We start from the raw sequence: 23597 nt of genomic DNA, 5'->3' as shown, positions 1-23597 counted from the left end.
CTTTTTGCCCTGCCAGATATATCTTGAAATCATTCTTTGCCACTCTCTGAAGGTCTTTGTCCCCTTAATTATAGGAATCATTTGAAACAAAAATAACATATTTGGAAGCACACTCATTTTGATCGTTGAAATTCTACCCCAGAAGGAAAGTTTCATCCTGCCCCAAACTTCAAAATCTTTTTTAATTCCATTCCACATCGGTATGTAGTTATTTTGAAATAAGTCAATATTTTGGGGGGTTAACCATATTCCCAAATATTTTACCTTCTTAGCCACCTCAATCTCTGTTTCTCTTTGCATTTCTTCTATTAAACTCTGATCCATACTCTTAACCATTACTTTGGTTTTCCTCTTATTTAATATAAACCCGGCCACCTTACCGAATTGGTCAATCTCCTTTAAGACCTCATTTAAACTATTTACAGGGTCTTCTATCATTATTACCAGGTCATCGCCAAAGGCTTTAACTTTATATTCATTTTGACCTACTGTCACCCCTTTTATTAATTCATTTCGTCTAATTGAACTCAAAAGGACCTCCAGAACCGTTATAAATAACAGTGGCGAGAGAGGACATCCCTGTCTTGTACCTTTCTTTATCTTCACTTCTTCTGTAAGTACATTATTTACGATCAATTTCGCTCTTTGCTCTGAGTAAATTGCCTTTATACCGTTATAAAAATCATTCCCCACTTCCATCAAAGATAGTACTTTTTTCATGTATGGTGGGAATGCAAGAAGGTTAAAGAATATTGGGAAATGATATATAATGAATTAGAAAAAAATGTTTAAAAAAACCTTTGTTCAAAAACCAGAATCTTTCCTGCTCGGAATTTTAGATCATGATATAAGACAACAGCAGCAAGAATTTTACTAGCACAAGTATGGAAACCAGAGAAAATGCCAACAAAGGAAGAATGGCAAGCCAAGCTTATGGACTATAAGGAATTGGCTAAGCTGACAGAGGGGATACATAAGAGAGACAACATCGATTTCTAAAAGGAGTCGGAACCATTTATAAACTATGTAAAAAGACAGTATAAAGATTTGGACTTATTGGGAGGTTTTGACTAAACTTTCACAACTGTATAAGAGGTAAAACCAGCAGGGTATAGAATTTGTTTAATAAATCAATACGGAAATACGGGGGAAGCCAAAGAGGGGGGAGGGGAGAAATATGGATATATAAATTGTTCAATTAAGATTTGTGGAAAATTTGTTGTTACAATCTGAAAATTTAATAAAAAATATTTTTTTTAAAAGGAAATCAATTTTGCACAGTGTCAGAATCAAGTTTTTAGGGTGGTGACACATACCTTTTGGAACTCCCTGCTGCTGCATGTTAGACAGGCGCCACCATCTCTTTTGTCTTTTTGGCTAAAGATGCCTCTCTTTCAACAAGCCTTCAAAAATCTTTATCCTAGTTGCCAGCATCTGCTTTGAGTTCAAATTGATTTTACGTCTGTATGTCCTGTTGTTGTTTTAAATTCTTTTAAAAATTGCTATTATGCAAGTAATTGCTTTAACTGTTTTTATCGATGACTGTTTTATCTATGTTATTATACCGCAAATCACTATGAGATCTCTCATGGGAAGTGATTCATGAATGAAATAACAATATGAACAGCATCTGCTTTTTTAGTGTTTTAAACTCTCTCTGTTTGCTACATTTACTGTACATCTTAAGACGGTTGTGTAGAAAGCGATTAATGATTTTATGAGTTCAAAACCGACAGATACCTTTAAAAGCAAAACAAGACGGAAACAAAACAGACACGCATGGCAGAGACCCATTCATCCAGATGGGAAATCCCACTGAAACAAATACATCTTTGGTTGTTTCCTGTTTAAAAGATAAGAGCCTGCTGGATTAGTTTAGTAGTTGTTTTTAATCTAGCACAGGGGTAGCCAAACTAAGGCCCAGGGGCCGGATGTGGCCCAATAGCCTTCTCAATCTGGCCCACAGACGGTCCGGGAATCAGCGTGTTTTTACATGAGTGGAATGTGAGTTTTTATTTAAAATGCATCTCTGGGTTATTTGTGGGGCATAGGAATTCGTTCATCCCCCCACCCCTGTCCACCACATGGTCTGAGGGACAGTGGACAGGCCCATGACAGAAAAAAAATTGCTGACCCCTGGTTTAGCATCATCTTTCAGTGGCCAACCAGATGTCTGTGGGGAGCCCACAAGCTGGACCTGAGCACAAGAGCACTCTACTATTCCACAAAACAAGGGCAGACATTATTATTGAAGTTCATGAAGAAGATGATGGTGATGACTGGGCTGGCCTTGGTCAATTTCCACAGCTAAGGCTGGAATGGGCTAAAGTGAGGATTCAGGGGAGGGGTGTAGTGGCATCCCTCCATGTAAGAATCTGGGCAAGTTATATTTTATGTGATCACAGAAATGGAACAGCAGGTGTGTCATGGAGTGAAGAGGTGGAGCTACAGAGCCACACCTGCTGCTGTTAGGCAGGTGGGGACTGTCTTAGCCTGGCTAGGAAACCTGTATCTCTCCAGAAACTGCTGGATTTCCACTTTCCTTCCTGACCCTTGGCCGTTCTTGCTTATGGGACTTATGGTAGTTCATCTCCAGGAACATGTGGAGAGCTACAGACGTTTGCCATCTCTGTCTCAGGTAGAGAAGAGAATGGTTGAAGCAGGGGGTGCAAAGGCTGCAAGAAGCACTTGCACCCCCCCCCAAATACTCCTCTTATGCCCTGCCGACTTAGCACAAGTAACTGTGCAGTGGCACCCTACAGGTAGGAAGTGCCCCATAGCTTGCCAATACACCTCTGATGCCAGGGAGAAGAAGCCTGCAAACAGGGCCTGACAGCAAGAGCGCTCTCCTCTTTTGGGGTTTCCAGCAACTGGTATTCAGAAGCATTTTCTGCCTCCAACCCTGAAAGGAGAACACAGAAGCCCAGGTTGGTGGCCATCCTCTCCCCTTCTCCAAAAGTCATCCAAGCTGGTGACCACCGCTGCCTCTTATGGGGAGCAAAGCAGACGACCTAGACAGCAAGGGGCCCGTGGCCGGGGCACGATCAGGAGTTCGAAGATGACACAACGCGGGCGCTTAAAAGCCTGCGAGGAGGGGCGGCCCAGGGCCGACATTCCTTTGTCACTGCTCAACGAACCACCATCGCTAAAAATAGCTTGCCGGGAGAGGCTGTGGGGGCTTTTCCACCCTCCGTCACGGTGACTGCCAGAACCAACTCATCGTGGCAGACGCCCTGCCTGGCACAAGGCAAGCTGGACAGCACCAGAGAAAGAGGTCTCGCTCCCACTCCGCCCAGGCTGCTGCGGGGCTTCTTGCTCCGCCCCCTTCCCCCTGCCCCCGCGCCGTGCCGCCGCCAAAGCAGCCTGGCGTCCCGCACCGCTCCCTGCCCAACGCGTGGCTTTCGCTCACGCCAGCCGGAAAACTCGGGCTTCCTCCCACCACCTCTCGCCACCTCCAGGCTCTGCTGCTTTCTCCATTCGCCTTCCCGCCCCGCGCTCCCTCCTTCCCACATCCTCCTCTGAGAACTCCCTTCCCTCCTCCGCCTCCGCCTCCCAGAGCCAGGATGAAACTCAATTCCTCTCCCGAATAGAACAGGAGTAGCCATAGCAACCTCCCCCTGCCAACCTCCCCACCTCCAGCGCTTCTCCGTCCCCATAATTTCACATTCTCCCACCCCGCCCACCTCCCCACAGTTACCTTCCTATGGAAATGAGCCCTGCCGCCCTTGGCTGCCCATGGCTGCCCCCCCCCCCACTGGCGCATCCGTCTCTAATACCCCAGGAACCCCCTTGCCACCTCTCCTGTCCCCCAATGCCGCCTCCACCCGCCCCAAATTTCTTTTCTTTTTTGAAGTCACATTCCTAACTTCGCCACCCACTCCTTTTGCCTCAGGCAACCTCAGAGGCCGGTCGCTTTCAGATGCCCTGAGACACCCCCAACCCAAGGCTCCTCTTCGCTTTCTTGCCCCTGAAGAACTTCGCAGCTGGAGCATCAGCTAAACAACTGGAACCAGAAGAATGGGGGGGGGGAGCTCTTCTCTACGCCACCCACCCACTCCTGGGAAATCAAACTTTATAACCTAGATATTGCCTACACACACACACACACACACACGGAGGGCTGCAGCTCAGTGGCAGAGCAGTTGCTTTGCATGCAGAAAATCCCAAGTTAATTCCCTGGCATCCCCAGGTTGGGCTGGGATGTCCGTGTCCCCCCCCCCCCCAAAAAAAAACCGGAGAGCCACTGCCAATCAAGCATAGACAATAGCTGGTCTAGGAGGACCAAATGTCTGACAGCACAAGGTGGCTTCCCTATGTTCCTCTCAGATGCACTGGGCCATAGCTCAGCAGCAGAGCACCTGCTTGGTATGCAGAAGGCCCCAGGTTCAATCCCCAGCCTTTCCAGTCAGAGCTGGGAATATCCCTTCCTTGAAACTTTGGAGGGCTGCTGCCAGTCTAGCATAGACAATGCTGAGCTGGCTGGGCTGACAGTCTGGGTCTGTATAGGACAGCTTCCTATGTTCCTCCTCTATACATAGATGCAAATTCATTAAAAACCCCAAAATAAATAAATGTGCCTTGTCACAATGGGAGGAGCAGCAACCAGGTCTCCTGTTTAGATGCTAGTTGTTGATGGGCATCTTCAAGGCTCCTGGTGTCCCTTCTGGAAATCTTGCCTGTCTGAAACCCTGGAGAGTTGCTGCCAGTCAGTGTAGAAAACACTGGGCTAGGTATGGCTTGATTCAGTTTAAGGCAGTGTCCTGTGCTCCATGTCCACAAGTCGAGGTCAAGGTCTGCCCCCTCCAGAGTCTTAAGGATCAGCTACTAGCCAATTCAGCTTTTTCACATTTTGGCTGCCTGGTTTTGATACAAGGACATGAGACTATTTCATCCACGGTAGAAAAAAATCAGTGTGTGTTACAATTAGTGCAGGCATAGTCTAACTTCCACCATAAGAAGAGCCCCACTAGATTAGACCAATCCAGACCAACATAGTGTCTGAGCACCTGCTTTTCATGCAGAAGGCCCCAGTTTCAATCCCTGGCATTTCCAGGTAGGGCTGAAAGGAAACCCTTGCCTGAAACCCTGGAGAGCCACTGCCAGTCCGTGTAGACAATATGGAGCTAGATGGATCAAGGGTCTGGCTCAGTAGCAGCTTCCTATGCCCCTGTTTAAATCAACCCTTTTTTTCAGACACATGCAGAGTGGAATCTTGCTTTGTTTTTCAGGGGAAGAGTCCTAGCTCAGTGACAGAACACCTGCTTTGCATGCAGAAGGTCCCAGGTTCAACCTCCAGGTAGAACTGGTGTCAATCATTGTAGACAAAGCTGCCATCGTCATCACCACCATCACCATTATTTACCCACCCTTCACACCAAATTCCCAGGGCGGGTCACAACAATTTAAAATGCAACATTGAAAACCATTCAAAACAAATTGAAATCACGAGAATAAATTGTGTGAATCATAGAGTTGGAAGGGGCCCCATGGATCATCTAGTCCAATCCACTGCAATGCAGGAATATGCACCCATACGGGGCTCAAACCTGTGACCTTGGAGTTATCAGCACCACGATCTAACCAACTGAGCTAACCGAGATGGGTGACGATTTAAAATGCAACATTAAAAATCATTCAGAACAATCACAAGAATAAGATGGGATTCTAAAAATATGCACCTTAGGTGTTAAAGGGCTGAGCAAGAGGGACTTGTCCCTATTGAGTGCTTAAGGGTGGGAAGCCCACAAGTAGGGCAATAGCTTTCTACTGCTGTTGCTCCCCAGGAAAATGGTATTCATAAGGTATACTTCTTCTGAGGATGGAGGTACAATATACTGTAGCATCATGAACATATTTGAGTTGTCTCCTTAGGTGGGTAAAAATGTCAGAACTTCTGGGCCAACATCTTCTGGCTGAAAGCAGCATTTCAGAAAGAGACCCACATTGGAGGAGGTGGGAGGCAAAAGCAGTTCCATCTCCACCTGGTGCTCTGACACCCCACCCCACCCCACCTCCTGGGATCCAAGCAGCAGGCAGGGATCCTAACAGTTGTCATTCACTGCCAACCTTCTCTGGTTGCCCCATATTTAGGACCCCATGCACAAACCTATGCACACACATTAATGGGGGGGGGGCGAGCTAATTGATATCAAGCACAGATACCTAATTAAGCCATTACAAATGCCTTGGACTCGCATACATTCCAGGACAAACATAGATGCGCAGACACAAGGAGCTTTCTTTTGGATCTGCTTCCCCTTTCTGTCACATCACCTGTGCCCCCCTCCAGGTTGGCTTGCCAACAGTGGCAAAGTGCCTGTCCACTCCCTAGCAGCAGCAACCTGCCCCCCTCCTCCCACAGAGCTGAATGGGGCTGAAAGTGCAGTGGCGACAGCTCTGTGATAAGGCCATGCTCTCTTCCCATTGGAATCACTTCTGTAAATAGCTCAGTGGTAGAGCATCTGCTCTGCATGCAGAATGCCCCCCTCCCCCAGTTTCAATCCTCAGTCTCCAGGTAGTGCTTCTTATGTCCCCAGCCTGAAACCTTGGAGAGTCACTGCCAGTCAGAGTAGACAATCCTGAACTGGATGAACTAATGGTCTAACTCCGCATAAGGCAGCTTTTTACGTAACTTAATTCTGCTTGCAGAACCTGGCATGCCCGACTGCAGAATTTCCCTAAGGATAAGGGAGGGAGGGAATATTCCTATGGATAGAGAAGGGAGGGCATGTTTAAAAGTAACACTGCAGAAGATGAAAGACCTCTTCTTCCCTGCCCGACCCCACATTACAGGGTTGATAGATGAATAAGGCTTGCTGACATCAACTCCAGTGGGGCACAGGAGGAGCCCGAGAGGTAGGCCTCAGGACCGCCACGCTGCGCTTTTAGAGCTCGCATATGCGAGAGATTTCGCTCACATGCCTCTGCTGCTCCGCTGCAAACTACAGGCCAGAAAAGGAGAGCCCTGGGTGATAACCGAGTCGATGAGGGGAGTCGGTGCTCAGAGGGGTGTTGTCCACCCCCACCCCCCTTCTGAGAGCGGGTGGGAAGGCTGCATAGCTGCAGAGCAGGAGGCGGCGGTGTTTGGTAGCATCGCATACGCTTGACTTTTGAGCGGGGCAGAAAGGAACTTGTGGAGGTTCTGGCTCTGTGTCAGAGGCTCCCAGCAGGCGGAGGGCAAGCACATATCATCATCATCACCACCATCATCATAGCCTGGAAATAGCCTTCTGCCCGCGCATGCACGCCTGCGCGCGCGCCCGCACATACACACACGCGCGCTTCTGAGCACGTGTGGCAGAAAGGGGGCAGTGAGGGGCAAAGCTCCACCTTCCCTTTTTGCCTAAGAGGGAGCGACACCCCTTCCCCAAACACGCGCGCACATTCTCTCTCTCTCTCTCTCTCTCTCTCTCTCTCTGATGCTTGGCAAGCAATTACAGGTAATACCAACCAGCAGCCGCCCCCGGGCTCTGCTCCCCACTGACTGTCAGCCTGGCGCGGCAGAGGAGGAGAAAGAGGGAGAGAGATGCTTGGCGCTCGTTCCTTCCTTGTCTGAGGCAGCTTAGCAGAGCGCACTGCCTACACGCACTACACCCCAGTGAGCAATTCTGCCTGCTCCGGTCCAGCACATGCTCAGGCGCAGCGCACATCCTCGAGTCGCGTACTGTGCATGCAGCGTGCACGACCAGGGCCAGCCCTCGCTCTGCCTGATGGATGGCTGGGGGGGGGGGCACGTTTCTTTAGGCAATCAGATCTGGCTTTCTTTCTTTCTTTCTTTCTTTCTTTCTTTCTTTCTTTCTTTCTTTCTTTCTTTCCTGGCAGCGTTCTTTGACCAGCACTGCTCGGTTGGACAGCAATATCAGCAGAAGAGCTGTTCTCATTCTCTCTCTATCCCACCCACCCCACCCGCGCGCATCTTATCACTGCCATCTTGGGAGGGATGCTTGCACTTCCTGAAATCCATCTGACAGCCAAACGGGAGAGGGGGAGGCAGAAGGCACCCCCCCCACACACACACACCACATTCCCCCAGTGTGGTCCTCCAGGCACTTAGACCTATGCCAATGGGGCACATTGAGGGTACAAACGCCAGGAGAAAACATGGAGAAATGGGATTAGGCAAAGCAAGGTCTCCGCTGCCAAGGTGGATGCGTGGGTTTGGGATGAAGAATACAGCGGGGGCGGATGGGTCATCGGAGTGCATCTGCCTGGCCCACCTGCTCACCCGCCCTGGCACATTCTGACCCCCGCTCAGAGCCTGGCAGAAGCCAGACAACCTCGAGTGGGAGGTGGTGATGACAGCCGGGAGAACGTGGCAGGCTCAGGAAAGGTGGTGGACAAACCCAGCCTCCATTTTATTGCCTCGCAAAGCATGCGGGCTCCATCCATTTTCTCAGCTGGCTGGGGTGTGCGCGGGGTGGGGGTGGCTGCCGGTGCAGGAGGCAAATAAGGGAGGGGGTGTCTTCCAGGTCCTTGGAGAAGGAGCCGGGAGATGGGAAAGAGGGCAAGAGCCTCAGCTGGGTTATATAAGAAGGAGATAGACATGGAGCACTGGGGCAAAGAGGTGCCCGCAGCTGATTGGGTGTGCGGGTGCCCTCCCGGGCACGCTAGTAAGGGTAGCACAAACCCTGGCGCCGTGGGTAAGCCATGTGCCCAAAAGAAAAGCCACCTTCCGCCTGGCAGGGATGCCATTCTCCGGACTAGCGCCTTGCCTGCCTTTTTCTCCTCTTCCGAAGAGTCACCCACCTGTTCATACCAGTCGCGGTTCGAGCAGGTACACTCGGGCCACCATCCGGGGCTGCCTCCGTTCATCTTGGGGGTCCCACCTCCACCTCCTCCGCAGCTCTTGGCCGGGCCCTGCTTCGGGGGCGCAGGGGGCGCGTTGTCGCAGCGGGAGGTGGGGATGAGCTTGCCCTTGCCGCGGGCTGTGGGGGTGGCGCCCCCTGCCTGCGAGGGCAGGGTCTGCGAGCCGTAGCCCCCATACCCGCCCGCGTACTGCTGCTCCTGCTGCTGCCACTCGCCGTAGCTGGGGGGCTCCATGCGCCGGAGAGCCGCCATCCTCGTCACCTCGTAGCATTCCGGGCACCGGCAGCAGTGGTGGTGCTTGTGCATCTTGGCGTCGCCGTCCAGCCGAGCCTGCCTACGCGCAGCAACCCAGAAACAATGGGGAGGATGGGGGGAGAGCCCCCCCCCACCACCGCCACCACCGTCTCCCCTCCGCCTCTTCTTCCTCCTCGCGGCGCGGGGGGAGGGCAAGCAGCGAGCGCGCACACCCCGGTTAGTTCCGAAGGCGCAGCGTCGTCAGCGCATCATCGCGGCGGCATCGCCGCATCGCCCAGCCCTTCAGCCCCTGCCAAGCCGGAGGAATAAAAAGGAGAGGTTTTACTGAAGCGGCAGCGGCAGCCTCCCCTTGCGTGTCGTCTGCCGCTGCTGCGTGGATCGGTCGCCCAGGCAAAGCAAGCCCCGTTCCTCCCCAGGCGAGGTCAGGCGCCAAGGGAGGCGCTGCTGCGAGGCAGCGGCGGCTTCACCCGGGCCGTAGGATGGCGAGGATGCTGAGGACGGTGCTGATGCTGCGTTCGGTCCCTAGACGGGAAAGGAAGGAGGCGAGCGCATCCCTGGCTCGCTAGCCTCCCCGTTCTGCGCGCCGTAGCCAATGAGAGCACGGGACCGCGGCAGCGCCGAGAATGTTAATGGGGGGGGGGGGTCCTTAAAGGCACAGAGGCAGCCCGCCGAGGTTTCCCTTAGCTTGACATTTCTCGCTTCTCCAACCAACCCCCGCACGCGTTTTATCTTCACTACAGCCTTGTGAGGTACGTCAGTCTGAGATAAGGCTACTGCCTCAAGGCCACCCAGCCAGCTCTGCCGTCACTGCTCCGGGGGAGGGAATCTGACTTCTCAGGTCTTCATAGGGAATTCTAACCCCCTGCACCAAGCTAGGTTCTTAAGCATATTAGGACCTCGGGTTCCAAGTGGGTTTACGGGACTGCAATGCAAGGTAGGGATCAGTCAAACCAGAAGCCCAGGGACAGCTCGCTGGGTGAACCTGGACCAGACTGACCTGCCTTCCAGGGTTGTTGTGGGACAAAATGGAGGAAGGGAACTATTACTTTGCCTTGGGCTCCTTGCAGGAAAGGTGGGATACATAGAATCACAGCGTTGGATGGGAACCTGAGGATCATTTCTAGCACAGCCCCCTGCAATGCAGGAATATGCAGCCGTCCCATACAAGGATCGAACCTGTGTCCTTGATGTTATCAGCACCATGCTCTAACATCTATCCAGTGGTCTGATCTATCCAGTGGTCACATACAGAATATTTAATGGAACAAACAAATCTGTGCAGAGAACTAGTCCTGCGACTAAGAGAGGGCACTCCACCCTCCCCCACCTCCCACATCCCTAGGCCTGCCCTATTGCATTCTGATCTCCTATGCCAGGACACAGTGTTCATTCCTCCATTCAGACTTGCAAGCCTTAACTACCCTTTTGCCCAGGGTTAGCAACACGGTTCCCTCCAGAGGTTGCATCTATGGGCTTAGCTGCCCCCCCCAAAAAAAAACTAGGCCTGCTAGTAGTCAAAAAGGTGGCATTTCTTCACTCAGCACAGACCTCCCTGCATATTCTTCCCCCACCTACCAGAAAAACACCACCCATTTTCTGCCCACCTGCTTGCATTTCTTCTCCAATCCTCTTCTCGCTTAGTAGATGTGAGTGGGAAAGAAGCAAATCACCATTCCATAATGTCGGAAGCTGGCCCCACAAAAGCTGAGATCTGTGTGATTAACTTTTAAGACTGTAAGAAGAGCCAGCTGGATCCATGGGCGTAGCCAGGGGGGGCAGCTGTCTCTCCTAAATTAAGTAAATAAATACTTAACTAACAGAACAATTGCATAGCAGATAACTTGGTTTTGCCCACCCAGCATATAAAGCTTGCCCCCCTAAAATAAATCCTGGCTACACCCATGGCTGGATCAGACCAATGGCCCATCGAGTCCAACATCCTGTGCTCACAGAGGCCTATGGGAAGCACACAAGCAGGACCTGAGTGCAACAACATTCTCTGCAACAACTGGAATTCAGAAGCATTGCTGCCTCTGAGAGCGCAGGTAGAACCAGTTTATCTCATCCTCTTATAAAAACCACCCAAATTGGTGGCCATCACTGCCTCCTGTGGGAGAGATAGTTTAACTATGCACTGAGTGAAGAAGGACTTCCTTTTGTCTATCTTCAAACTTCCAACATTCTACTTCACTAGATAGCCCCAAGTTCTAATAATAATAATAAAAACAACAACAGATTCCTTATACCCTGTTCACCTGATTGGGTTGCCCCAGACACTCTGGGGAGCTTCCAACAGAACACACACACACACACACACACACACACACACACACACACACAATGTCAAACATTAAAAACTTCCCAATACAGGGCTGCCTTCAGATGTCTTCTAAAGGTTACACAGTTATTTATCACCTTGACATTTGACAGGGCCTGGTGAGGGAACCGCCAGAAAACCCTCAAAGGTGGGCCTCAGTGTCCGGGCTAAACGATGGGGATGGAGATGCTTTTCTCTATTCCACCTTCTCGACGCCATGCAGAATTTTACACATTTCTATCATGTTGCCTCTCACTTGCCTTTTGTTTAAACTAAAAAGCCCCAAACATCTAAGCTAAAGTTCTGTAAGCCCCTGATTTAAGGTGTGATTTATTGATGTTTCTACTTTGCAAACTGGGCGACACTGCATCTCACTAGGTTAGCTGTGCTTGGCCATAAACCTGTTTGGGTTTTGGATAGAATAGCTGTGCTCTTAAGCCATGAAGACTTTGAAAAGGCACCATTTTCAGACATTAGCTAGGACCAACTCCAAGGTTTTTATTCCAACTGCCTCTTCCATCCAGCTCAGGCATAGGCAAACTTGGCCCTCCAGATTGTTTTGGGAATACAACTCTCATCATCCCTAGCTAACAGGACCAGTGGTCAGGAATGATGGGAGTTGTAGTCCCAAAACATCTGGAGGGCCGAGTCTGCCTATGCCTGATCCAGCTCAACCTAGACCCACATTTAGAATATGGAAAAGGTGGTGGGTGGAGGTGGGGTGGGGTGAACTGGTGGTGTCAGATCAGGAATCTGGGGCACAAGCCCAGGGCCCCAATCAGCAGAATCAGTTCCCTGCCTGGAGATGCTGGGAACTGAACCTGGGACCTTTTGCATGCAAAACAGATGCTCTACCACAGAGCTAACTTCCTCCCTCTTCTGTAGCAGTTTCCTTTTGTGCATAAGCTACTGCTTCCATATCATGCTTCAAGGGAAAGAGCCACCAGCTTCCATACTGTTGGAGGAGGCGGGGTTTGCTTGACCTTCCCTGCTGGATTGTTGGGCAATACATCACATTCCTAAGGTGCTTGGAAACAGGGGCCAAATCACAAAGGGTGGAAAGAATGAAACCTGGAAAAAGAGGACAGAAAGGAGGTGAGTTGTCTCAGCTCACAATCTTACCCGCAAAGAAGGGTCTGTTACCAGAGATGTACCTAAGGGTAGCCTAGGTTGGCCCCCACCAAGGGTGCAGGCCTGCGGCAGATGTGCAAAAATCATACCTCTCCACTGTGGCTCATAGTGGCTAGGAGCCCCCCCCCATCCACCTGCATGCTCCTCAGGCCATTCTTCCACTGCTCTGGGTGGCCGGGCAAGATGCCCAAGCTCCTTTGGGTGCCTTGGCAGAGCTCCTTCCTTGTCAAAGGCACAAGGGAGGAGGAGGCTGATATAGCACCTCACCAAGGGTGCAAGGGAGCCTAAGTATGCCTCTGCCTGTTACCTTCCTGTGCTATATCCCAAAACTGACACACATGGCTGCAAGAGAGATGCTTTGAGTAGAAAGCGATACTGTAAAACTTTCTGGGTTTCAACTTAGAGGGAAAGCGAAATACTACTGCAAATCCTCAATGTTCATATAATGCAACAGACACCTCACAGGCTTAGCCAGCCAGAGGCTTCCGATGTGATGGGCTGAGGCTTTAAGGTGCCACCTGCCTTAAGAAGAGAAAGTAAGAAAAGAAAAGAAAAGCCCTTCTGGATCAGACTAAGGGGGTGGGCACCTAGTCTAACACCCTGTGCTCACAGTGGTCAACCATCTAGATGCCTGTGGGAAGCTAACAAGCAGGAATCTGAGTGCACAGCAACTCTCCCTCCCTGTGGTTCCCAGCTGCTGGTGCGGAGAGGCAGTCTGCCTCTAACAGTGGGTGTCTCTGGAGGATGTGCTAATCCACCACTCAGAATTTTAGGGAAAATTGGCCCTTCCCCCGGGCAGTCCCAGAGCAGCCCTACAGCCCCAGAACATTCCCCAGCAATCTGTTGTCTGTACTCTGGGATGATAAAACTGGTGTGGCAATGTCACACAGACCTTTGGGAAAGCAGCCAGGCCAACAGTGAATGGGAGGGGAGCAGAGTAGCAATGGAGAGCTAGGCTGTTCCTTCAGCCACCCCCTGCTCTTTCTCCTTTAAATAAGGGACGTAATGCAGCAGATTTCTGAATGGCTGCTCCCTCCTCTTCCCTGCCCACTCACCTGCTAGCCAATCAGCAGGAGAAGTGGAATTGCAGCAGCCAACAGTTCTTAAAGGCACCCAGGCCCTAGAAACCATTTTTAGGTTTTCTGTTGCTTGCAGAAGAAATATTCTGCCACTGTTACCTTGGAAAAGGTTTGGCTAAATCTTTCCCCAGCTCTGCCATGTGTGCAGCCTAGCCTCTAATAAGTCTGTTATGAAGGGTACATTTCTCATCAGAAGCAATAGCTGTGCATTTGACAGCTGCCTCGCAGTCCAGCCCATGGACCAACACACATTCCTGAATGTGCCATGTGGATACATGGAGGAAGAAGCTGCATAAAACAGCAGTGGGGATTTTTATGATGTCGCTAATTATACAATTTTATGAGGATTACTTTAACGTTTCTGTTTATTATGTATTAGTGCCAGCCTCATACCCAGCGTTGCTTGGGAATTATAAAAAACGCCCCCCCACCCCCAAAAAACCCAGTGCAGTTTTGCAATCAGTGCTTAAGATCAGTGCAACTTTGGGAGGTTTAGCTAGCCATTTTGATTCAAGCTGGCATCCAATTGCATCCAAACTAAGCCAAAAACCTCCACCTTGATCTCAGGAGCCATCATGCAAAATTTCACTATTGCAAGTGTCCCAATGCACAGCAAGGAGGCAAACAAACAGTATTCCAAAATATACTGTAGATTATTATGTTTCCGTAGCACTTTAAAAAAAAACCCACCACCCTGTGATCATTTTTGCTGAAGGATAGCACATAATTTTTTTTTATAAATAATAAAATGAATTGCAACAGCATTTTCACCTGATATCACAGGTGTGAATAAAACAACAAAGAGTACTGTGGCACACCTTAAAGATGACACAGATTTACTATTTTGTGATTACAGTCCTGCAAAACTGTGTATGCTGGAAGCTGCCACAAGACCATTTGCTGTTTTAGCTGTGACAGGCTGAGTTACCCCTCCAGCAGATGTGGATATGTATATCAAAGGGAGCAGCAGAGCACAATTCAAACTCTAAGCTCTGCTGCTGCAAGGAGGCCCCAGAAAGCCAACCTCTTGGTTTCCCATGGGATGGAAAGGAATTCAGAAATCTCCAGGAAGGGGGCCTAGGCTCACAAATAATGCCACTCTTTTGCCGGACACCAAGCACCATATAGATTAGGTATGGGGAAAATTCCAGACCTCCAGATGTGGCTAAGCTGCAACTCCCATCATCCCTGGCACCTGCTGGAGAGCTGAAAAGTTCCCCCACACCTGAGATAGATACTCAGGTGCAGAGTAGGGGAAGTGCTCCTCGCTCACTGAGTCTGCCTCCTCACTGTAGAAAACCCAGGAGGCTCCTGTGAATGAATGGGGGAGCACCCTCAGCTAATGCCTACTGTGCCACTTCTGAGTGTGCCACCCCTGGGGAGGTTACCACTGTTTTTCTCTCTACTTTGGAGTTAATTACGCTGGCCTTCCATTTCCTTTGTGGTGATCCACAAAAGGAAAATCCCTTTTAGCCTAGCCTGCGGTTGCTTTTGCGTTATTTCGAGAGTCCTGGTATAGGTATCAGTCATGGGTTGTTGTTGTTTTGGGGAGTGGGAAGGAAATCCTCAGCCCGCAGAGGATGCGAAGGCTGTGATGGTGAGGAGGAGGGTGAGGCTAGATGAGGATGCCAGAGAGATGCAGGGAGGGGTGCGCAGAGGGAGGTGAGGGCGTTGGGCCAAGCTGCTAATCTACACAAGTTTAATTTTAACTCAGCAGCTGCAAGCTCCCTGCTCATCCTGAGGAACGTGGTGGGGAGTGTGGGTGGGGAGGAAGATGGGAGAAATGTGATTGAGGAAGAATTAAAGGACTCGGGTCACAAAACTGTCAATTTGGGCTTCTAACTTCTCCAGTCCTATTCGTTTCCCAACATTCCCACATCGGATTATGAAGAGGGTTCCACACCCACTGAAACTCCACGGCTAAGTGGAGGTTTGCACCTAAGTCTCCTAGATGCAGCACTTTAACCACTGACCCGCATTGCTCTCTCAGCTTTCTCAGACAAATTCGACAAGGTGTGATAGCCTGGATGCAGAAGCTGTGAGGCACATGAAGCACCCCACACGTAGGCAACTATCACATGCAGAAATGAAATAACCATATTTTGAGTTTGACCTGTTTTCGTACTGCTCACTATTTTTAAGATTCCTTTGTAGCTACTCCTCTCAAACTGCATACAAAGATGACACCAGCAGGGCTTGCCTGCTCCATCTTGGTGGTGTGGAAGAGCATCTCTGGTTGGTTTGCAGATGTTCACATGTGTTCAGCTTCCACCTGCAGTTTGCAGCTGGTAGTAAGAAGTGGACAACATCTGCACGGAAGCCCTGCACTACACGGGGGTTTCCTCCTAGCAATTAAGCCCCAAAGTGTATTTTTAGTTGTGGCGTCACTTTTCATACTTCTTAGCACCACAGCAAATGTAGTCCAGGGCAAAACCAATGTTGCAAGGCTACTTCAGATTCTCACAAAACAACCTGCTTTTGTAGGCTACACACATGTCTCTGGAGCTCTGCTCCCCATGGCTGGTAGCATTAGGATAAAACAGCAAGAGCTGCAGTTAATTTGTCACCCAATAACTGCCTGCCAAAATACAATGCAAATCTGTGTTAGCTGTGAATTTAAGCTGTGAATATAAGCCTTATAGCCATTCAAGTCATTGATCCATCTAGCCCAGTACTGCCTGCCCTGACTGGCAGCAGCACTTCAGGTTTATAGACAAGGGTTTTCTCCCAGCCACACCTGGAGCTGCCAGGGATTGAATCTGAGCCTTTCTGCATGCAAAGGAGATGCTCTACCATTGAAGCACCCAACCATTATGTGCTGTTATTTCCAGAAAAGCAGTGTAAAGAGGACCTGCTCTTACTCTCTCATCTCCCCATTTCTTGGCATAAATGCACGTAAGGAGTGGTCGTTATCATCACCTACCACTGAGATGAGGCTCCTCAGGTGTAAGAGAGGCAGCAAGGGAGGCCTGGACCGGTTCATTGCTGACACTGACCAGGGCCATCTGATAACATGGATGCAGCTGGGCCATTTTTTTACTCTGGATTCACTAGGTGATGTATTGCATGGGTTGATAATGTGGGGCATATGAGCCTTCCATGGCACCCATAGAGTGCTGTCCTCACTGCTCTTCAATCTTGTTGAAGTTAGGCTTGTAAAGAAATATTAATATTATTGATATCATTAGTATTAGACTTGTTGGTCACTCGATCCCATAGATTTCCAGGCGACTTGCAACAGAATAGAATAGCAGCAGTGATTGCAATCAACACCACTGCATCCCATGCCAAATCTGATCAATGCCCTAAATGATCACTGGATCCTAGTGAGGTTCAATTTTTACTCATCCGAGAGTCGGTGGAATGGAGAGTAAGAAAAACCACAGATCTTTGTTTAGGCTACAGGGCTGTTTTCTGCAACTCGGATTGGAACGTCAAGGTCTCCTGGAACCTTATCGGAAGCAGGAAATATGTGCACAACTGTAAGATGTTGGATCAGCCCAATGACCCACCGCATCCAGCATTCCTCCTCTCAGAGGCCACCCTTGCTTCAAAGTGCTTCAAAGGAAAGCTGGCAAGCAGGAACCGAGCACAAGAGAACTCTGCCCTTCTGCAGATCCAGGAGCTGGTATTAGAAAACATTCCTGCCTCCAACTATGGAGGCAGGGCATAACCATCATGGCCAGTAACCACTGATAGCCCTCTCATCCTCCATGAATTTGCCTATTTCTCTTTTGAAGCCGTCCAGGTTAGTGGCCATCACTGTCTCTTGGGGAAACGAGTTCATAGCTTAACTTTGTACAGTGGTGCCTCGCAAGACGAAATTAATCCATTTCGTGAGGCTCTTCGTATAGCGGTTTTTTCGTCTTGCGAAGCAAGCCCATTGACAGCTTAGCGGATTAGCACTATTAGCGGTTTAGCGGCTTTTAGCGGATCAGCTGATAAGCGGCTTAGGGCTTAGGAAAAGGGGGGGGAAAGGGAAAAAACCCCGCAGGAACTCGCAAGACATTTTCGTCTTGCGAAGCAAGCCCATAGGGAAATTCGTTTTGCGAAGCGCCTCCAAAATGGAAAACCCTTTCGTCTAGCGGGTTTTCCATCTTGCGAGGCGTTCGTCTTGCGGGGCACCACTGTACTGCATGAAGGAGGACTTTCTTTGATCCGTCCTGAATCTGCCAATATTCAGCTTCACTGGATGTCTGTGAGTTCTAGTGTTATGAAAGAGGGAGGGAAACTCTTCTCTGTCTGTCTGCTTTCTCCATGCCATGCTTTGTTTTTATGAACTTCTATCATGTTGCCTCTTACTTGCCTTTTATCTACACTAAAAAGTCCCAAGTGCTACAGTCACAAAGGACCAAACAAGCTTGTACAAGAGAGACATAGACATGCTGCAGTGTCACCCATCTTGATCCATCATGGCTGCTCTGCTGAGCGCACAGAACATACCGTAACTGCTGGATGTGATATAGTTGAACCCAGCATGATGGCCCAGAATAACAGAGGCCTGCTGTAGCCAACAGAAGGCTTTCCCCAAACCTATCTACAGTGGTAAAGAGCTGGCTTTTGGTGTGTGTGTGGGGGGGTGGGATTTAGGAGGAGAGAGATAACTGCCCCTTCTACAGCTGCCACCCTCCCCCAAATCTCCCCCCACCAAAAAACAACAACTTTGGCTTGAAAACCCCCAAAACACTCCCCCTCCCCATGTAATTGCTGGCATGGGGGGCAGCAGGGATGGTGCCCATGTCTTTCTCCAGCTTGCAATTTGGCCCAGCGGTCCCCAAAGCTTGATGATATATTGTGTGTTACTTGACATGCTTGAAAATGTAATAAGCCAGAAATGCTGTGGGGTTTTGGGGGTGGGGCTCATTCTCCTAAGCCACTATCTGAGACTTCTGCCCCCATGCCACTGGGGTGGAACTGACTAGAAAGCTCAAAGAGGGGCAGTAGACAGCAAAAAAAAAAAAAAAAAAAACCAGCAGGGGTTAGACAACCATGGCTTCAAGCCTCATTTTCATGGCGGGGTCAACAGATTTGGGGATAAAGGTATTTTCTTCCCTTCTCTATGCACACAAGTCAGAGATGCGGAAGCCCTTTCCCAGCCTCACAAACATGCTCACTGCCATGTCTGTTGGACAGAACACCTCCTATCTTGTGCCCTTTGTGACCACCATTTGGATACTAGACCAACTCAGCTGAAGGCAGAGAGATAGCCAAACAGCCACAGGCACTGGTTGGGTAGACAGTCCCCTGCAGATTCCCACTTGTCACTTTTTTCCCAGGATGATGAGGAACTCTTCGGGTTCAGTCAACCAACCAGTTACAAATAAGAGTTACCTTATCCAGCCCACATTTGACCAGCTTCTCCACAAGAATATCATGCCTTACTGAAATCAAGATAACCTACATCCAAAGCATTCCCCTGATCCACCAAGCTTGTAACTCTATTAAAAAAAAAGGAATGAGATTTGTCTGGCATGACTTGTTTTTGAGAAACCCAGGGTTTTTATTATTATTATTTGTAGGACTGCAGGCACAGTCCTCTAGGTCTTACAATATTCTCACTTAAAGCAGAGAAGTTACTAAGAGTTCCAAACGGGAGCCTATTTCCCTGGAGGCATTTAAACATTGCTGTATCTTGATCCTACGTACACCTTTAGACAGCACTCTGGGTCCCCACCTCAAACGCCCTCACTAAATGCCCTCGCAAACACCCCTGTTTACAAGTTCATATGATAATATCATGAATCACATAAATAATGCAGTCATATCATACGATCATAATATCACACAGTCATTTGCAGTATCATAATGTCATATGATCACACAATCACAACATCACAATTTCACACAATCACAATATCACATACACAATCGTATCATAATAGCATCACTGAATATCATAGCCTTCATCAACGCACCCTGCACACCCAGGCTGGTCAGTGCAAAATGAATTTTAGACAGAGGCAAAGGAAGTATCTCCCATTTTATGCTGGTCACCAGCAACATTTGTTGGAGTAGCTGGATATAGGAAGGGGTTAATTTCCTTCACTAATGATCATATTACATGATATGACTGTGTGATGATTTTATGTATGATATCATTGTGTGATATCGTATTATGAGTGTGATTGTGTATTATGATTGTGTGATATTATGATTTTATATTAAGATTATGTGACAATATTATATGTGTGTGTATAATATTATATATATATATATATATATATATATATATATATATATATATATATTCAGCAGGAGCATGTGGACTTTGCTCCACTCTTAAATTATTCTGCGCACGGCGGAATGCTTTCGTAAATGCCTCCAGGGGGAGCTCTCACATCTGGTCACTTCCAGACTGCGGTGATCTTGGGATTCAGTCACATCCAGGCAAATTTAGATGAAGCAATCAATGCTCATTCAATGGCCCTGTGCAACAAAACCTGTTTCCCCTTGGAAAGCTGGACCTTTTGCAGGAAGGAAAGTGATGAGGAACATGCAGTAGAGGAAAATGCATTTGAATAGTTGCTTGATGCATTGTCATCAAACCTCTTCCCCACAAACAAATCAGAATGAATGCTCAGTAAATAGTTGGTAACATCTAGCCTCCATGCAAGCTTTGTGCAAGCAAATCTGGACAAACGCTCTATATACATGTCGCCTGGAGGAACCCAATATTAGCATATAGAAGTGGAAGCCACAACAAAATGTTGCAGTAGAGAGTCTCCCACTCTGGTAATGCCATTCCATGACACCTCCCCTCCTGTTTCCCCTAACAGTCAGCATTCAGAGCCCTCTGAACATGCACCGCCTCCACTGAGATGTTTTGGGGGTTCTCTTGGTGGTTCCCCACCACTGAAGCTTTTTGGTATATATAAAATAAAGAAATAAAGATTTATATATAAAATTCATTTTATATATAAATGACGACAGCAATATTCAAATGCCTCTGCTTCAAGTGAGAATATTGCAAGACCTTGAGGACTGTGCCTGCAGTGTTACCCATAATAATAAGAAAAACCCTGTGGCTAATAGGAGTAATAATTCTAATTAATAGCACCGTGTGATCACGGGGACTTGATGAGCTTACCACAGCATGGTAATTCTCTGTGAGCTGAGGGCTTTCGTCTCCTTCCAAAGCCTTAAGAGAGAGCAGCCCCAGATTCCAAATCTACCCTTTCTCCTCTCCCCACCCCCTCCCCAAAAGAAAGAAATCCGGGCCAGGCACACAGATTGGGCCCAGCCGCAGTCTGTCTCCTGGCTTGATGCAGACAGCAGCTGGGTTGCTAGGCAGCAGCAGGAACATGTCAGGAGGGGAGAGAAGCCCACGTGAATCAGCAACGCTTTGGGGATCCACTTGTGGCCTAGTATAGCCCCTCTGCCCCCGCCCCCAAGGACGCCTGGGCCAATTTACATGTCCCATCTCCCCCTGATCTGATCAGCCCTTTTCCTCTTCGCAGGTGAACACAGGAAGCTGGGTTTTATCCACCCATCTAGGCTGGCACTGCCTAAACCGGCCGGCGGGAAGGAAGGGTCTTCCTCGTCGTTTGCTACCTGAAACTTTCTTAACTGGAGATGGCAGAGATTGAACCAGAAGAGCCATTGCGCTCCTTCTGCCCCTGCCCTAAAGCCAAACCAACCTGGCAGAGAAACAGGGATTTCCAACCCAGCTGGAAACACAGACCATCAGCCTTATGCTGACTTAAGGGCCCATCTAGCTCAGTAGGGTCTACACTGATTGGAAGTGGCTCCCCCAGGGTTTCAGACAGGGGTCTCAGAGACTGAACCAGGGGCTTTCTGCATTCTAAGCAGGTAGTCTAACACTTGAGCCATGACCCTTCCCTTGGAACTATGGCATTGCGAAATGATTCTTGCCTTGTGCACCCCAAAATTCTGGTCCCTGGATGAAAAACCTCACTTAGGGTGGGCTTCTCCCTCAGGATCCATCCTGCTCGACCCTACCTTCATGACAAGTGCAACCATAGAACTGCTAGCAGAGAAAGCATTACTTTGTGAAATGCATGGTTAATGAATGGAACTCCAGGAAAGGCAGTAAAAGCGTTGGAGTTTTTTTCTTCAAGGATTAAGTAAATACATGCGGGGAGGAATGATCTACCGCTGACCATTAGCCACAGCAGATAAATCCACAAAATGGCCTTTAAGACTTCAACAATGGCTTTGCACGGTCACTAACTAGTGAATTTGACCTTCTGGAGAAAACCTTTTTCATGCTTGAAGTGCACTGGGATGATTTGATGCATTGGCACATGAAACAAAAAAAGACAGCCTCTTCTGCTGTGTTGTGAGTTACAGAATGCTTGGGATTCCTAGCTGTGGGGCGATAGCATGGGCAAAGCTGTTCAGCCCACTATCCGAAGTGGGTTTAGGGAGAACATGGGTGCACAAGGCACATAAGCTCTGAAAACTCATTCCCTGGAGGGAGGTCAGTGGGGATCCTCAGGCCAACAAGATGCCAGTGGGAAAGTTAGAAGCAGGACTTAAGCAAAAGAGTACTCTCCCGGCAAGTGGTATTCTGCCACTTACAGAGGGGGCAGAGCATAGCCATCATGGCTAATAGCCATTGATAAGTCAAATATCCACCAAACATATTTAAAGTACATGGCTCCCCCCCCCCCAAAAAAAATCCTAGGAACTGTAGTTTGCCTCTCACAGAGCTACAATTCCCAGTGCCCTTGACAAACTTGTTGTTGTTTAGTCGTTTAGTCGTGTCCGACTCTTCGTGACCCCGTGGACCAGAGAACGCCAGGCACTCCTGTCCTCCACTGCCCCCCGCAGCTTGGTCAGACTCATGCTGGTAACCTCAAAAACACTATCCAACCATCTCATCCTCTGTCGCCCCCTTCTCCTTGTGCCCTCCATCTTTCCCAACATCAGGGTCTTCTCCAGGGAGTCTTCTCTTCTCATGAGGTGGCCAAAGTATTGGAGCCTCAGCTTCACAATCTGTCCTTCCAGTGAGCACTCAGGGCTGATTTCCTTCAGAATGGAGAGGTTTGATCTTCTTGCAGTCCATGGGACTCTCTAGAGTCTCCTCCAGCACCATAATTCAAAAGCATCAATTCTTCGGCGATCAGCCTTCTTTATGGTCCAGCTCTCACTTCCATACATCACTACTGGGAAAACCATAGCTTTAACTATACGGACCTTTGTTGGCAAGGTGATGTCTCTACTTCTCAAGATGCTGTCTAGGCCTGTCATTGCCCTTCTCCCAAGAAGCAGGCGTCTTTTAATTTCGTGGCTGCTGTCACCATCTGCAGTGATCATGGAGCCCAAGAAAGTAAAATCTCTCACTGCCTCCATTTCTTCCCCTTCTATTTGCCAGGAGGTGATGGGACCAGTAGCCATGATCTTTGTTTTTTTGATGTTGAGCTTCAGACCATATTTTGCACTCTCCTCTTTCACCCTCAATAAAAGGTTCTTTAATTCCTCCTCACTTTCTGTCATCAAGGTTGTGTCATCTGCATATCTGAGGTTGTTGATATTTCTTCCGGCAATCTTAATTCCGGCTAGGGATTCATCCAGCCCAGCCTTTCGCATGATGAATTCTGCATATAAGTTAAATAAGCAGGGAGACAAAATGCAGCCTTGTCGTACTCCTTTCCCAATTTTGAACCAGTCAGTTGTTCCATATCCAGTTCTAACTGTAGCTTCTTGTCCCACATAGAGATTTCTCAGGAGACAGATGAGGTGATCAGGCACTCCCATTTCTTTAAGAACTTGCCATAGTTTGCCATGGTCGACACAGTCAAAGGCTTTTGCATAGTCAATGAAGCAGAAGTAAATGTCTTTCTGGAACTCTCTAGCTTTCTCCATAATCCAGCGCATGTTTGCAATTTGGTCTCTGGTTCCTCTGCCTCTTCTAAATCCAGCTTGCACTTCTGGGAGTTCTCGGTCCACATACTGCTTGAGCCTTCCTTGTAGAATTTTAAGCATAACCTTGCTAGCGTGAGAAATTAGTGCAATTGTGCGATAGTTGGAGCATTCTTTGGCACTGC

The 23597-nt window shown here is 48.8% G+C and overlaps 1 protein-coding gene across 7 annotated transcripts in view; it reads right to left on the bottom strand.

Annotated features, from left to right (window-relative positions):
• DLG3 (discs large MAGUK scaffold protein 3) overlaps window positions 1-23597 on the bottom strand; it is a 117255-nt gene that overhangs the window by 75019 nt on the left and 18639 nt on the right. Inside the window, exon 1 of one of the 7 annotated variants that reach the window (XM_079962706.1) lies at window positions 8746-9619. The exons of 5 other annotated variants lie outside the window; for them this stretch is intronic. In XM_079962706.1, coding sequence (XP_079818832.1) covers window positions 8746-9111 — 366 coding nt within the window. In that variant the 5' untranslated portion in view covers window positions 9112-9619. Of the gene's footprint in view, window positions 1-8745; window positions 9620-23597 lie in introns of those variants that run through there. One more of the 7 variants, XM_079962708.1, reaches the window with a different exon arrangement.

The sequence above is a fragment of the Podarcis cretensis genome (genome assembly GCF_951804945.1).
Source record: "Podarcis cretensis genome assembly, chromosome: Z".
In the NCBI taxonomy this organism is placed as follows: Eukaryota; Metazoa; Chordata; class Lepidosauria; order Squamata; family Lacertidae; genus Podarcis; species Podarcis cretensis.
This window is presented reverse-complemented; position numbering and strand designations above follow the sequence as displayed.